General features: G+C 36.4%; 4 protein-coding genes across 4 annotated transcripts; 3 read left to right on the top strand and 1 right to left on the bottom strand.

Moving 5' to 3' along the window:
* Positions 1-231: 231 nt before the first annotated feature.
* Positions 232-3,922, top strand: LOC108563741 (ER degradation-enhancing alpha-mannosidase-like protein 3). The gene is made up of 5 exons (XM_017922498.1): positions 232-813; positions 885-1,031; positions 1,142-1,294; positions 1,349-1,502; positions 1,567-3,922. The coding sequence occupies exons 1-5, from the start codon at positions 695-697 to the stop codon at positions 3,916-3,918; spliced, it is 2,925 nt and encodes a 974-aa protein (XP_017777987.1). The 5' UTR covers positions 232-694; the 3' UTR covers positions 3,919-3,922.
* Positions 3,923-4,430: 508 nt separating this feature from the next.
* On the top strand, positions 4,431-6,977 carry LOC108563743 (SUMO-activating enzyme subunit 2). The gene is made up of 6 exons (XM_017922501.1): positions 4,431-4,721; positions 4,785-4,939; positions 5,001-5,288; positions 5,348-5,568; positions 5,637-5,939; positions 6,014-6,977. Exons 1-6 carry the CDS (start codon positions 4,569-4,571, stop codon positions 6,715-6,717), a joined length of 1,824 nt encoding a protein of 607 aa, XP_017777990.1. The 5' UTR covers positions 4,431-4,568; the 3' UTR covers positions 6,718-6,977.
* Positions 6,978-8,437: 1,460 nt separating this feature from the next.
* Positions 8,438-8,970, top strand: LOC108563735 (40S ribosomal protein S28). Its single transcript, XM_017922491.1, has 2 exons — positions 8,438-8,739; positions 8,845-8,970. Exon 1 carries the CDS (start codon positions 8,527-8,529, stop codon positions 8,722-8,724), a length of 198 nt encoding a protein of 65 aa, XP_017777980.1. The 5' UTR covers positions 8,438-8,526; the 3' UTR covers positions 8,725-8,739; positions 8,845-8,970.
* Positions 8,971-9,058: 88 nt separating this feature from the next.
* On the bottom strand, positions 9,059-10,799 carry LOC108563739 (alanyl-tRNA editing protein Aarsd1). The gene is made up of 8 exons (XM_017922494.1): positions 10,661-10,799; positions 10,483-10,611; positions 10,268-10,427; positions 10,122-10,214; positions 9,932-10,059; positions 9,627-9,877; positions 9,258-9,566; positions 9,059-9,203 (listed from the first exon to the last, which is right to left on the bottom strand). The coding sequence occupies exons 1-8, from the start codon at positions 10,697-10,699 to the stop codon at positions 9,086-9,088; spliced, it is 1,227 nt and encodes a 408-aa protein (XP_017777983.1). The 5' UTR covers positions 10,700-10,799; the 3' UTR covers positions 9,059-9,085.
* Between the last annotated feature and the right edge of the window lie 4,575 nt (positions 10,800-15,374).

Genomic DNA, 15,374 nt, shown 5'->3' on the forward strand with positions numbered 1-15,374 from the left:
TTTATTTAAAATTTAATGATATTTACATGTGTCCCCAACTAAGGGTAAAGTTAATTGGGAATTATTGGACTACGTTATTTAAACTTGTTTAATAGATGGAAATATGAGACTGTTGTATTTATTTAAAATGGGGTGGTTTCTGAAAACCAACTTAAAATATTATATTTCGGATAGGCAACCAAATATACATGCATGTAATAATTGTATCATTGACTAAGTGTCAAGGTAGTGTCAAGATAAAAACTATTACAGCTGTCACTGGCTGTCACTTGTCAGAGATATATTTAATTGGGTTTTGTCTTATTGGAGCGATTGGAACATGTTAGTGATGTGACAAGTGCGGGTTTAGTAAACATTAAATAGCGCGTGGACCGTTATTATTTTTTTCCTTTCGTTAGTTCTGTGATCTGCAGTGAAAACATCCACGTTTACACAAATGGTTGTAAGAGATTGCAAAAACGCGAATTGCAGCGCGATTGTTCTCTACTGATAACGTCTTATCAAAAAGGTGGAAGTTGTTCGTATTTCGACCAATTGCCGTGCTACATTCCGTTCACGCACAATATGTTATCATCAACCAATAACAGCGAATCCTCTTGACACAGCATATTTATATTTCTCTATTAACTGTAGTTTTGTTGTTTTTTTTACCTCCTTCTATTTTTACTATAATTTCTTTCTTGATTTGGGTACAATGTCAAATTCTAGAAATCATTTTTTCCTACAAATCTGTATTCTGTTTGCTAATATTCTGATATCATTTTGCTTGGAAGATGTGACACCCATGAGCAATGAGGAGAAGGCAGAGCTGAGGTAATGTTTCTTTTTGATACATGTAATTTTTCTTTGATGACCCTAATTGATTTGAAATGTGCTGAATGCAGGGAGGAGGCAAGGGACATGTTCTATCATGCTTATAGAGCATACATGGAAAATGCATATCCTGCTGATGAACTAATGCCCCTCAGTTGCCAGGGAAGATACAGGGGACTTACTCCAAATCGGGGTGATATTGATGATTCATTAGGAAAGTAAGTGCTGACAAAATCATAACAACAATTGCATACTGATGATTATTAAACAAACTGATTATGAAATGCAATAATAATAATATTAACATTGTGCAACATATGTATTTCAGTTTCTCTTTGACTTTGATTGATACTTTGGACACTTTGGTTATTTTGGGAGATTTGGAAGAGTTTGAACATGCTGTTGGTCTTGTCATTAAGGATGTATCGTTCAACAATGATGTCGTTGTTTCTGTTTTTGAAACGAATATACGCGTTCTCGGGTAATATATTTTTTTGGTTTACGTATTATCTTTATGTACATATCTTATTTCTAGAGGATTACTGTCAGGTCATATTTTGGCTGAATACCTGAAGCAGCGGGCAGGGATAATGCAATGGTACAATGCGGAGCTGCTGGATATGGCCAAGGACGTCGGATACAGATTGCTTCCAGCATTCAATACAACGACTGGAATACCGTATGCGCGGGTATGCAGCGCGATATATACACTGATTTTGATAAGTTTTTCTTATATTATTACGTTAATTTCAGGTAAATTTAAAGTACGGTATAAAAAGTGATAATTCTGAGGCGGCGAAGGAGACCTGCACCGCCTGCGCGGGTTCCGTCATTCTGGAGATGGCCGCGCTGAGCCGTTTGACTGGTGAACCGATCTTCGAGCAGAAGGCTCACAGGGCTATGGACGAGTTATGGAAGATGCGACATCGAAGTTCCGATCTTATGGGATCCGTCCTCAACGTTCATTCTGGTGATTGGGTGCGACGGGATTCCGGTGTCGGCGCCGGCATCGATTCGTACTACGAATATTGCTTGAAGGCCTACATCTTGCTAGGGGACAACAAATACTTAAATAGATTCAACAGGCATTACAATGCCGTGATGAAGTATATTTCTCAGGGTCCGATGTTGTTAGACGTGCACATGCACAGACCGCACACGAACTCTCGCAATTTTATGGATGCGCTTTTGGCATTCTGGCCCGGCCTGCAAGTGCTTAAAGGTGATATTAAGCCAGCGGTAGAGACGCACGAGATGCTTTATCAGGTAATGAAAAGGCACAAGTTCATCCCCGAAGCTTTCACAACTGATTTTCAAGTGCATTGGGGTAATCATCCTCTGCGTCCCGAGTTTTTGGAAAGCACGTACTTTCTGTACGGCGCAACCAATGACCCGCATTATTTGGAAGTGGGGAAGAACGTTCTCAAGAGTCTACAGAAATATGCTCGTGTTCCATGCGGTTACGCAGCCGTGAACGACGTGAGGACTGGCAAAAAGGAAGATCGCATGGATTCGTTTGTGCTTGCTGAAACATTTAAATATCTGTACTTGCTGTTCTCTGATGCGGATGATTTAATATTGAACATGGATGAGTTCATCTTCACCACTGAAGCACATCTTTTGCCGCTGAGTTTATCGCATTTCGGAAATATCACTGCCAAGTCCGAAGATCTGGACGATTACGAGAACGCCCGTACATGCCCGAATACTCTTCAGCTTTTTCCAGGATCAGTGCGAAAAACACTATGGAATATGGTGGATGGAATGTGCCCTAAGAAGGTGGGTAAAAAGAGGCTAATGGCTGCCGAGTTCTCGGCGTCTAATTTGAATCATCTGAAGATCATCAAGGATATGGGAATTAACATCATTGCTCTCAGCGATGGACGAGTGCAGCTTTTGCATACGTTCTCTGCGGCCCGTTCGATCTCCGATGCTGAGGATGGACTTCTTTTCATGCAAGAAATGGTGGAACTGTCAAAGCTTCAATCACAACAGCCGGAAGCCGCTCCTCAAGCAGTTTCTTTTCAGACCAAAAATGCCGATGGTACTGGCAATTTTATTGTTCTGCAAGCAGGTCCTGCGCATTTCGGTATGAATTTGAAAGGGGACCTTAAGGTTACCGGGAAATCCATTATCATTCATCCCCTGAAAGGTTGCGGATCCCTTCCAGCTGGTGACAAGATGAAAGGAAAGATCGCAATTATGGAAAGGGGTGATTGCATGTTTGTTGAGAAAGCACGAAGAGTACAAAAATTGGGCGCAATCGGTGCCATCATTATAGATAATACGCCAAGCAGTAGCGCTCATACGTCGCCTATGTTTTCCATGTCCGGAGACGGCACCGACGACGTCAAGATACCGGCAGTCTTCCTATTCACCCAAGAAGCCTCCAAATTGCTGCTGAGCATATCGAAAGACTCCACGCTCGACCTCACGCTCAGCGAGCTGAAGACAGACGCGGCCGTGTGGCCACCGAGCGAGGAAGAATCAATGTTCCAAAAACTGAAAGTATCCGTCCAAGAATTCTTAAACAAACACACTGGTATCGCATTCACGCGGTCAATACTAGTTGGGAACTTTAAGGCAAACCTAGAGAGCAGCATAGACATGATCAAGATCAGTTACTTGAAGAACGAGATATACAGACCGACCAAGCAAATTGTGAACCCCAAATGGAGTCAAATTAGAACAACCCTTTTGAGAAGCATCATGAAATCCCAGAAAAAAGACGTTCTGGTATCGTTTAACGATATCCGCATGTACTACGAGTCCTATAGTAAAATTAAAGAGGAAACACCGAATAACGGTGACATAAGGAAACCTACCGAATGGCTTCTTCGCGAGCTCAACATGGAGCTGTACTGGAACGAAAACCAACCGAAAATTCAGGAAAGTCATCTTCTGGAAGATCAAGAAGAAAGTGATGGAAATACCTCCGATGTGGCCAAATCTCTGTATAAGCAGACCGTCTTGGACGATGTGAAAAACGAAAGTACCGGTACCGATGATCTGATCATCAGCGAGGAGCGGGATTCAAGTGATAAAATAATCTTAAGTAAAGAGCAAGTAGACGCTAGTGAAAAAAATAAAAAGGATGAATTATGATTCATAGAGTGAATTTTATTCTATTTATATAAATATCGAAATTTGTCTGTGTTACTTTACTTCATTATTGTTTTACATATTACGAGGTTACGGATCCTTTTATTTCTTCTCATTCTTTCTCTTTCTGTATCTTTCTTCTTGTTAATTATTATTATTATTGTTCTTTATTTTCCGCTCACAAAACATACCCTGTTCAAGGTTTTAATTATTTGTAAGAAATTTTATCGAAAATGAAATAATGTAAATAATTTATATATATGTAAGTGTATTATAATGAATGTATAAAATGTGAAATATTTTTATATAAAACGTTCTTATTTTAGAATGTTTAATGTATAATATTAAAATAAATTTCCTTTATTTAATATTTAATTGTTTGCAAGTATCATTGTATCACTCATATCTAATTGATTTTGATTACAATATTAAAATTTAAAAGATACTATGAAATCAATAAAAAGTTTGTTTTCAATTTTGAAAATCTGTACAGGTGGTTGCATATAAAGTGATGTTTCGTAGCAATCTTCAGGGTGATTAACCGGCTCAAACCAAACTGCCGGCGTCTCATATGAGGTGTAAATCAGTGTTTAGGTTATTGTCATTTACAATCCGAATTTTTACTGTTTTGCAATAAATTAAGTGAACTGTTCATGATGGCGAAAGCGTCTGCCGTTCCGATAGTTTTAAAAGCAGAAATCCAAAAGTTGATACCTACCTCGAAAATTTTGGTAGTCGGCGCTGGCGGCATAGGATGTGAGATATTGAAAAATTTAGCGATGTCTGGCTTTAAGGACATTGAGATTGTAAGTTGGAATACACACAAGTAGCAATTTACCAATTATATACATTTCCTGTGTCTCCCACAGATTGATCTTGATACAATTGATGTGAGCAACCTGAACCGACAATTTCTCTTCCGCAAAGAACATGTTGGCAAATCCAAGGCTATGGTTGCCAGGGAGACAATTCTTAATTATAATAAGGATATAAATATTAAGGCATACCATGACAGTATTACAACGTAAAATTAATTTGCATATTGTTTGTTTTTTTTGTATAATTAATGATCATTTACTTTGCAGCTCTGAATATGGAGTGAATTTCTTCAAGAGATTTGCTGTTGTATTAAATGCTCTGGACAATAGGGCCGCGCGTAATCATGTGAACAGGATGTGCCTGGCAGCCGATGTTCCATTAATTGAATCTGGCACCTCTGGTTACACAGGCCAAGTTGAATTCATTAAGAAGGGATTGACACAGTGCTATGAATGTAATCCAAAGGCTGCTCAGAAGACATTCCCTGGCTGCACAATCAGAAACACACCATCTGAACCAGTCCACTGTATTGTATGGGCTAAACATTTATTTAAGTGAGATTCGTCAGATTTTTTAAGATGTTTTCTCAAATCTAAATTTAATATTTTTTTAGTCAATTATTTGGTGAAGATGATCCTGATCAGGACGTTTCGCCGGACACTGCGGATCCTGAGGCAGCTGGAGACGCAGGCGTTGAAGCTTTAGCACAAGTAGACGAGAGTAAGAAAGTCGAAAGAAAATCGACGAAAACGTGGGCTCAAGAAACTTCGTACAACCCAGAGAAACTCTTCAATAAATTCTTTGAAGATGATATCAAATATCTTCTTAGCATGGGTATGTATGCAAAATATTTGTATTTTTTTTTGTTTGTTCTTTTTCGTCATATTATATTTAATTTTTAGAAAACCTTTGGAAAAACAGGAAAGCGCCAATTCCGTTATCTTGGTCATCTGCTGCTTCAGACGATGGCGACCAAGAGAAGTCTAAAAACGACGTCCATAAGGAAGATATGGAAGTGTGGTCGTTTAAAAAATGCACCGAAGTATTTTCGTCGAGTATATCGATGTTGAAAGAAGAATTGGCTAATAAGAATTTCTTGGTTTGGGACAAAGATTTTAAACCGGCTTTGGACTTTGTGACTGCCTGCGCAAATGTCAGGTCGCATATTTTCTCGATTGCCAGGAAGTCGCGATTCGAAGTCAAATGTAAGTAATAATTTGATTCTATACAAATATATTCGAATATAATAGTTTGTACTGATGATTGATTGTTTTTTCAGCTATCGCTGGGAATATTATTCCAGCTATTGCAACGACAAATGCCATGGTTTCGGGTCTTGTTGTGTTGTTAACTTTCAGAGTGTTGGCCGAAGAATATGAGAAATGTTTGACAGTGTACGTGAGGCAAAAATCAAGTGAATCAAACACTGTAATGATGACTGAGAAGTTTTTGGGAGCTGCGAATCCCAAATGTTACGTATGTTCGAAGCAACCAATGGTCGATGTTTCAATTAATACGAAATCAATGCTCGTCAAAGATTTTGAGTCGGAGATACTCAAAAAAAGCTTAAACATGGTTGCACCTGACGTAGTTCTGGACGGTAAAGGCGTGGTGGTGATTTCATCCGAAGAAGGCGAAACGGCTGCAAACGACAATAAAACCCTGACGGAAATGGGAATCGTCGATGGAGCTATTCTGAAAGTCGACGATTTCCTGCAGAACTACGAGCTGACCATATGCATCCATCACTACGTTCCCAAAGAGAAAGAGGATCCGCTGTACAAGATCTTGGCCGATATGGATCTGCAAGCCAAATCCGAAGAGGGAGCCAACGGTAAAGAAAACGGTGCTTCTTCTGCAAGTGCCGCTGATTTTGCCGCTGTCAACGTCGATGACGACGAAGATCCGCAAGAGGGGTCATCGAAACGCCGTAAGATGAATCCAAAGGAGGAAGACGATGATGATATGATAATGTTAGATTAGATGTGTTAACTGTGTATATTCGTTCGTGTCCTTCATATCAATATACAACAAAGTACGAATTATCAGTCGAGATCGGCAACAAACAAAACAACCAGTTCAATATTTTTGTATAAAACTCATACGTTTGCAGTGGAAACAAACAAGTCCGTTTTCGTTTTGTTTAAATGTTTCTTTTTTTTTGGTAAATCTTACTACTACTATATTTAAGAACATGTTAATTTTAAAATTTATTTGTGAATATAGAAGTAAATGTATATTTATATATAAATATATATATACACGCACGCACATATATGTGTGTGTGCATATGATCATCTTTCAATAAATGGAAGGAATGTAAGAAAGTCTTTGCAAATTTAGTTTTCGCGCTAGACGCGGCAACGTTGTCTCAAGTTGAATGGATATATCTTAAATGCATTCCACAGCTGACTTCAATTCAAATTCTGTTTACAAAACAATCCATTGTTTTCTGCAGTGGTGTCTGCAAGCTCGCGCTCAGAGAGGTTTTGCAGCAAAGCGCCGGTACGTACTGCACGATCTCAAGAAGCGTGAACAATGCCTCTGGATTCTGACGAGCAGACCGGAAGCGTGGAGATCAAGAAGAGATTGCCCGAAGAGGAAACCGGAAGACCGGCGAAACGTCGCTGCGAATCGCACCGTCCGAAACCGGAAATCCGTTTCGATGGGGTCAATCATTGGCCGGAGCTGATACAGCAGAAGCAACGGTGTAAACTGTGCATTGACGCGTTTTCGCGCATCAAGTGTGACAAGTGCGGAGTGGCCCTTTGTCTGAACAGAAACAACAACTGCTTCAAGCGGTTCCACATCTATTGATTAGCAGCGGCGCCGGGACGCGCGGATGTATTTCCTCCTTTTTATACTTTATTTCTCCTCATATATCGATAGTTTCGCTTCTCTGAATCTACTTAATATTTAAGTATTATAATTATATCTATCTCCTCTTTCCATATGATGTTGATGATGCAGAATGCTGCTGCCGTTGCTACAGCTACCACCGTTTGGATTCAAGATTAATTGCAGCGGCAACGTCGATCCGCGACGGATCAAAACAAAAATAAACCTGGGCCGACTTCAATGCGGTTCCACTTTTGTTTACAAATTGCAAAAAGTAAACTCAAACTTGAAACGAACAAGAAGAAGTGGAAAAAGACGCCGGCGTTTGCAGCTAGTTAACAATCTACGATGTAGAAGTTTTGCGACGCGAGATCTTGGATCGAAACTCGTGTTTGAACTAAAGACTAATTAATGGCTTCTGATCAAGTGCCCTCAGTGAACAAAAGGCCCTCGGAGGACGAGATGGACGAAGAGCCGTCCAAAAGGAAAGTTGAAGAGGCGACGCCAGAGTTCAGATTCGATGGTGTTGACCATTGGCCAGAACCATCGGACCAGAAGCAGAGATGCAAGCTGTGTGTTACAGCCTACTCTCGGATGAGATGTGAGAAGTGTGATGTGGCCCTATGTCTGAATAGAAATAAGAATTGTTTCAAGAGGTTCCATATTTGCTGAGCACAAATAAAATTTTAATCAATCTTCTCCATATAAAACATACATACAAAGATCTTACTTCTTTATGTCTCTACTTACAGCTCCCACCATACTCATCCAAAATTTTGAATTTGCCGCGCGGCATCCATCCTTCTTCCTTTCTCATTATTCGGTTGGCTAACCTGCAGGAAGTCGAAGTCGGCCATGCGCTCGATGTTCGTTCCTTCTTTTCCCAGCAGACATCTTGACAGTTGGTCGTGTTATTAGCACGTGTCCGTCTATTTCCGAAAAATATAGAAGAAAATGGATAAACCAGTGGTTCTCTCACGTGTGATCAGGGTTTTGGGCCGTACCGGATCACAGGGACAATGTACCCAAGTTAAAGTTGAGTTCATCGGAGAACAAAACCGTCAGATCATCCGCAACGTAAAGGGACCAGTTCGTGAAGGAGACATCCTCACCCTCTTGGAATCCGAACGTGAAGCCAGAAGATTAAGATAATTTCTATATTAAAAGGTATGTACAAGTACAATTAGTACATCGGCCAATATACGAAAACTGATGAAAACAAGGTTATTTATTATGTTGACATGATTTAATATTCTTTTGTTTCTTTTCCAGATGCCCAAATAAAAAAAGCCAAAATTCGTTGGAAGCAATGAAGAAGATCAACTGGCAGATATGACTTTTATATTTTGTTTATTAGAAAAATAAAAACTAAAATCTGGCTTTCCAACAATAAACAAATGATGTATACTTACTTATTATCCCTTGTCAATATGCACCAACACCAATTTGCAATGCATCCAAGATGAAAAAAGTAAAAGCATATTTATCAATTTAACTCAATTTCCTTTATTTACTAATTGAAATATTTCTTCAACAATTCCTCAACTTTGTTCCTGTTCCCAAGGTTTGCAACCTTTGCTTGGAATCTATTCCCTTTCCCAGCACCTTTTCCATTCAACAATTCACAAATGCTAAATGAAAAAAACATTAATAACCATTGAATTACCCACAACAATATTTTTCACCTCTTTCCAAGTTCCTCTATATCCTTCTCATTTCCATAGAGCAAAATGTTACCTGCACCCTTTTCCTCACCTGTTGATAATACCAAAAACGTTTCAGTTGAACCAAATTCCTTGATGAATGTATTCATGAAATCTGGTTCAGCTTCTTTACGGTGCATACAAAAGTACTTTGGCATGGGCACACTTGATTTCAGTTTGTCAGCTTCAAGAGCTGCCAGATCTTTGAGAACATTCTGCAAATTTTTGGTGCTTCCTTTAGAAGACTTCAGAAGTTTATCAACTAATTCAACATGTTGCTGGGGACCAGAGCTAAAATTAGTTTAATCAAATTAGGAAGATGTCTTTTTGATGTAAAATGTCTTGGTTTACTTTAAAATTGCAGTGAGTTTTCTTTCTCTGCCAATGGATTTGTCTAACCTCTTCAAAATCCTATTACCACAAAGGAAGTATAAGAGGCATTGATTCTTTCTCTTACTTTTCTCGCAGTGCAACAATTTAATACTCTGCAATTGACTTAAGTTGGTGACATGCGTTCCGCAACACATGTTGCTTTCAATTCCATCAATTGTTATGATCCTGATATCACCAACATGATCATCAGGAAGTCCCCTGCTTCTTGCCTAGAAGATACAAATATTTAATTTTCAATAAAGTGAACAAATTAGAGCCATTACCTGTTTGATTTCTTCATCTGTTGCAGTTTCATTGAAAACTTGCACAGAAACATTGGTGCAGTTACGAATAAGTCCATTCACAGTTTCTTCAACTTCAGCAATTTGATCTTCTGTGATCATAGGTGTGTCTTCAAATAAATATTGATTGATACATTAATTGGTTTTTCATTAATTGCAACAAAATTCATACCAAATTCAATATGGGTTACTTCCTCCCCCAACCACCAGGATAAAGTTTTAAAGTTGAAGTCTCTTTCAAAAATTGCACTTATCAAATGTTGGCCTAAAATACAAAAACTCTAATGAAACCTATTGCATGATAACAATAATAATTACCAGAATGCTGCTGCATATGGTCAAATCTTCTTTGCCATACAATTTTCTGCTTGACAACATCTCCAGGATTCAATGGTTCTGTAGTATAATGCAAGGCTTGATCACCTTTACGAATCACTTGATGCACCCATTTGTCATTAAGGTAGCCTTGATCAAAAGGCTGAAATATGATATGATTCGTAATTTGATGAAATATGATTGTTATTAATGTTCACCTGTCCTCCTCCTTCTGGGAAGATTATGGTATCTTTGCATATTATTTCATAACCTTCTTGTTTAACTTTCTTGCCATCCACCAAAGTTTCAAACTTTGCTGGGCAGCAAGAGATCACTTCAGAGGTGAACTGAAAATACGTTAATTATTTATATGTAAATTCTAATTGCAATACATACCTCTTGCAAAAAGCTATCTTCTTGACATTTAAAAACCATTTTGCGTTTAGTAAATTGACAGATTTACGTTGTATTACTCTACGTTGAGTGCAAAATATTCTTTATTGACTTACACTTACGATAAAACTTTATACGTCAATTTTATGTACATATATTTATGAAATAATGTCTATTTTAACAGAATACCTAATATTATGATTATACAGTTGCATAACATAATCTGTATTATTTTCATGATTGAAAAGCTTATATGGGATATTTTCTAAATTGAACAAATTGTTAATTTTTTAACCAAAGAAATGTGATCTTTTTAATTAGGTATTATTGATTAGGTGTAATTGGGAAATATAGGAGGAAGAAGAAAAAATAAGCAAGTAACCCTTGATATCCGCGATCTGTTTGTTGAAAAAATGTGGATGTTATTTAATGAAGAAAGTAGAGAGAAAAATGCAAAAAATACATGGAAATTATAAAATTAGTTGTTAAAGTTTAAACAGAATATATTTGATTATTATATCTGATTGTTTGTATTCATATTTGTACAGTATATATTATCAATTTTGATTTTGACCCAAACGGGGATGAAGCTATGATGTTTGTGTGTTATTTATTTAACATATAATTAAATAAAGTTAATGATAATCCATATTATTTGTTTTATTTATATCTGTTTTTTTTTGCAGCTTTGTAATTAATATATATAAAGGTACCATTCTCATAATATATTTACTAAAATGATTGATTATAGCAGAGATCGGCTGACCGACATTCAAAGAGCATCATTATTTCTATTGCATCAATTATAAAATTTAAGTAAATCGTTTGCTAAGGTAATACGGTAATTATTTCGATTGAGAAGTAATTAAAATGCTTGATTTTGATAAGTTATAGTAGATGTAGTGACCAAAACACAATGCCGGCAGTTAGCTGATTGGAAAGGTTGTAGTTTTCTCTTTAATTTGCGTATTTGATGGTTTAATTAGCACTTGTGGTAATCGATTAATTTAAAAACGTGAAGGTGTTGCAGCAAATTGAAAAAAAATAATTAAATAAATGGTTATATTCATATATATTAGAAAATTTGAATTTACTGTTTTAAAGAATAATTCTTTCGCTTTCGTTTGCTATAAAATAATTTAGTTTTGGTTAATTAATAAGAAAGTTATTAAGCTTTAATGAGTCGGCGGTTTTTTGCAAAACTCAAGTCTCCGCCCCCATAGATTCTCGAAAATGCCAGAAAATTTCGATTTGCACTAGGAGACAATGAGTAGCAAGGAGGTATCTGAGCTACTAGCATCGTTCGTTCCTGATTGGTTGGAATTTGAAATTTTGAAATTTAGAAAGAGACTAAAAGTATTTTATCAATCTATATTTTCACTTATTTTAATCTCTGTATATTTTAGATCAACATTCATGTTCAACATTCTTCTAGAAACAAGTGTTTACGAAAATACAGGCCAATTTCCAAAACGTTGTTTTCCAAACTATCTAATACCAAAGTTTGATAATTAATTGTGACGAAGCTTTGGTAGCTACAAACCTGTATTTATACTCATTTTAATCTCTGTATATTCAAGATCAATATGAATGTCGAAAACTGCTCCGAGAGTTGGTGTATAGGAAAATACAGTCCATTTTCGAAGACGTTATTTTTCCATCTCATTTATGAAATATTAAAGTTTATTGATCAATTATGAAGACACCATTACAGCTACAAACTAATATTTAAGCTCATTTTAATCTGTGTATATTCAAGATCAACATTTATGCATAACATTCTTCTGGGAGCTCAAGTTTATGAAATTACAGGCCATTATCTAAGACGTTGTTTTCCTATTGTTACTTAAAATGTATATGTATGTTTGGTTGCTTGCACTTTAGGCGCCAAATAAATATTCCATTTGTTGTGACAGCTGGCGCCATCTGTTAGCAATATTTCAAAGGTTGTAGTTTAGGCATTTTGGCGCTGCACAAAATTTACTTCCTTAGAAACGTTCTAATTTAAATAAACAAACATGTAAAAATAGTGCTTGTACAAACGTAATGTTATTACTTTAGTCTAATCATTAAAATGCTAATTAGTTTTCGAGTTACATGCATTTTAATTATTTCAAGCAGAGACATCTGTCGGAATTTTCAGTATTCGGTATGTGTGGTTGCAGAAGAATTTTGAATACAAATATTGATTTAAATATACAGAGATTAAAATGAGCATAAATATATGTTTGCAGCTACCATAACTTAATCACAAATAATTATCTGTCTTTGGTATTTGATAGTGTTGCAAGCATCATCTTCGAAGAAGGCTTGTATTTTCGTAAGCACTTACTCCTAAAAGATTTATGCACATGCATCTTTGATCTAGAAAATCGCCTGCTACGAGCTGTAGAAATTGGAAGCTGTTTCGTTGAAATCCGAAGAGTTTTCATGATTTTTTCTTAATTACACGAAAATTACGTAACTTTTGTTGCAATTCATGATTGCGTAAGATGGGCGCCACCAGAGAAACGTTATCGCCTAGGCGTAGTAGGCGCCTCTTAAATTATTTTCTTAGTAGGATCAATTTGGGCCTCACAAAGTCATGATCCGTTACTGGTTTTGTCGTGTTAATGTTATAACATATAAACGGCTATGTATGAAAATAATATTTATAATTAAACATGAATGACCCGGCGCATCCACAAAATATTTAGAGTGAATATTAAGAATGATTTAGTGCAGAAAATATAATCTAATATTTATTAGTTATTGTTAAGTTTAGTTCAAATTCAAAGCATTTTTACGTAATTCCTTAATTTATCACTAGTATTTCTACGCGATATTTGCTAAGTACTTTTATAAGTAATTTTTTACGTTTATGTATTACACATTATGTTTAACACATGTATACTACTTATACGTCATTTTATTACGTAATACATTATATTTTATATAACTGACAGATAAAATGTCATTTAATGACGTATTTAATCTATAACGACAATGACATCTAATTGACGTTAAAATTAATATTATCATATTTCTTCGTATTTTCGTATGTCGTGTATCCCTTGACACCATTAAACCAACCTCCGTAGCTTCAGTATTTTGCAAATTATACCGTGATCTTGATCACTCGATTGTCAACGAGATTTCACAAAATTTAGCACCTTTATTTAATTGCAGAACTAATGTTAATGCATCAAAATTATGATGCATAGCGAATTGTGACAGAACAACTGATTTCGTTTGCATCACGAAAACCATATGCGATCGTCAATGATTGATTTGTTTTGACAGCAGCCGCGATCCCTTATTTAGTTCTGACCCATTTGTACTTACTTAGCGACTGGCAATTATATATATATATTATTAGTGCCACACTGCACTGAATGCCCAAAGACTAAATAAGGGGACGGAATCGGATTTACTCAATTAAGATCAAAGGAAAAACACATTTAATTGACGCCAGATATAAGAACAACAACAAAAAAAACCTCGATAAATTGATACATAAATAAGATTGAGACAGAGAGATAAATAAGTCTGTTTTATAATAACCAGTTCTTATTAACTTATTATTAAATTACTGTCGAGAAGAATGGAACGAAACAAGAAGTCCTCGTTAAATACCGTTAGCATAGATAAGTAGTGAAAAAAAACGAAACGAAAGAAAAGAATGAGGAATGTCTTTATGAAAATGTACACACATACACACACATATATTACTTTTTTCTCTCTTCTTATTATTATCATTTACGATAATTGGTGAGTGACTAATTTTCTTATTACTGAATGCCATTGTGCTGGAGCGAGCGTGTTTTTATTAAAATTTCATGCGCACTTTTATTTTCTGTACTCTCTCTCTCTCTCCCTTTTCATTTCATGTCTTTCTCAATTGGTAATTACAGTGTTTTTACAATCAGACGTATTATGCAAACCTGCTAATAATGAGCGCCTATTAATTATTGGTTTTCATTGGCGCCGTCTGCGAAGCCAATAACGGAAATTACAGAAAAACACACTCGCATACACACTGATGCTTCCCCCTCGCTCCCTTGGGGAACGAACTTTGTTCTTTCAGTTTTCCATTCAATGACACACGAAGAGATAATTTGCGTTTTATTGTTATATATTTTTTTTTCCCATTTCCAATTCCCTGAGGTTTTACCAAGAGACGAAGCGCAAAACTTGCTTTCCAGTAAAACCGACTTCCATCAGAGCAGAGCGCATTTTCAACGATTTGCAAATTAGTCAAATGTGTTTTAGTTCTTAATCTTAATTGGAATATGCGATTCCGCGAAATAATGCAGAATCAATTGAATGAATGCGCGTTCAAGTGAGAATAAATCAAAAGTAATGAGTCGATTAAAATTGTAATTGATTTATAATTAAATTCGATGGCATTTTAATGTGCGAATTAATTAATTGACGTGCGCGCAGCGAAACGAAACGGGTTCAATTAAGTCGATGGTCGGTGCATCGATTAATAAAGTTTGCAGTTAAGTTTTGCGGAATCACCGTCGCAGCAGACAGCGAGCGACAGGTCATCTCTTCATAGTGAGAGGAAATGTGTGGCAAAAACGAATCGAACAGTCAATCATTATTATAAACACACACACACAGAAAAACAGTCGTACATTCATAGTGAATGTGCGCAATGTTTTAAATACAACTTCAACGCGTAGCTCAGTACAAGTTACTTGGCAAGTACTTAAGTAATAATTACACTATG

The sequence above is a fragment of the Nicrophorus vespilloides genome, unplaced genomic scaffold (assembly GCF_001412225.1).
Source record: "Nicrophorus vespilloides isolate i.1.1-1 unplaced genomic scaffold, Nicve_v1.0, whole genome shotgun sequence".
In the NCBI taxonomy this organism is placed as follows: domain Eukaryota; kingdom Metazoa; phylum Arthropoda; class Insecta; order Coleoptera; family Silphidae; genus Nicrophorus; species Nicrophorus vespilloides.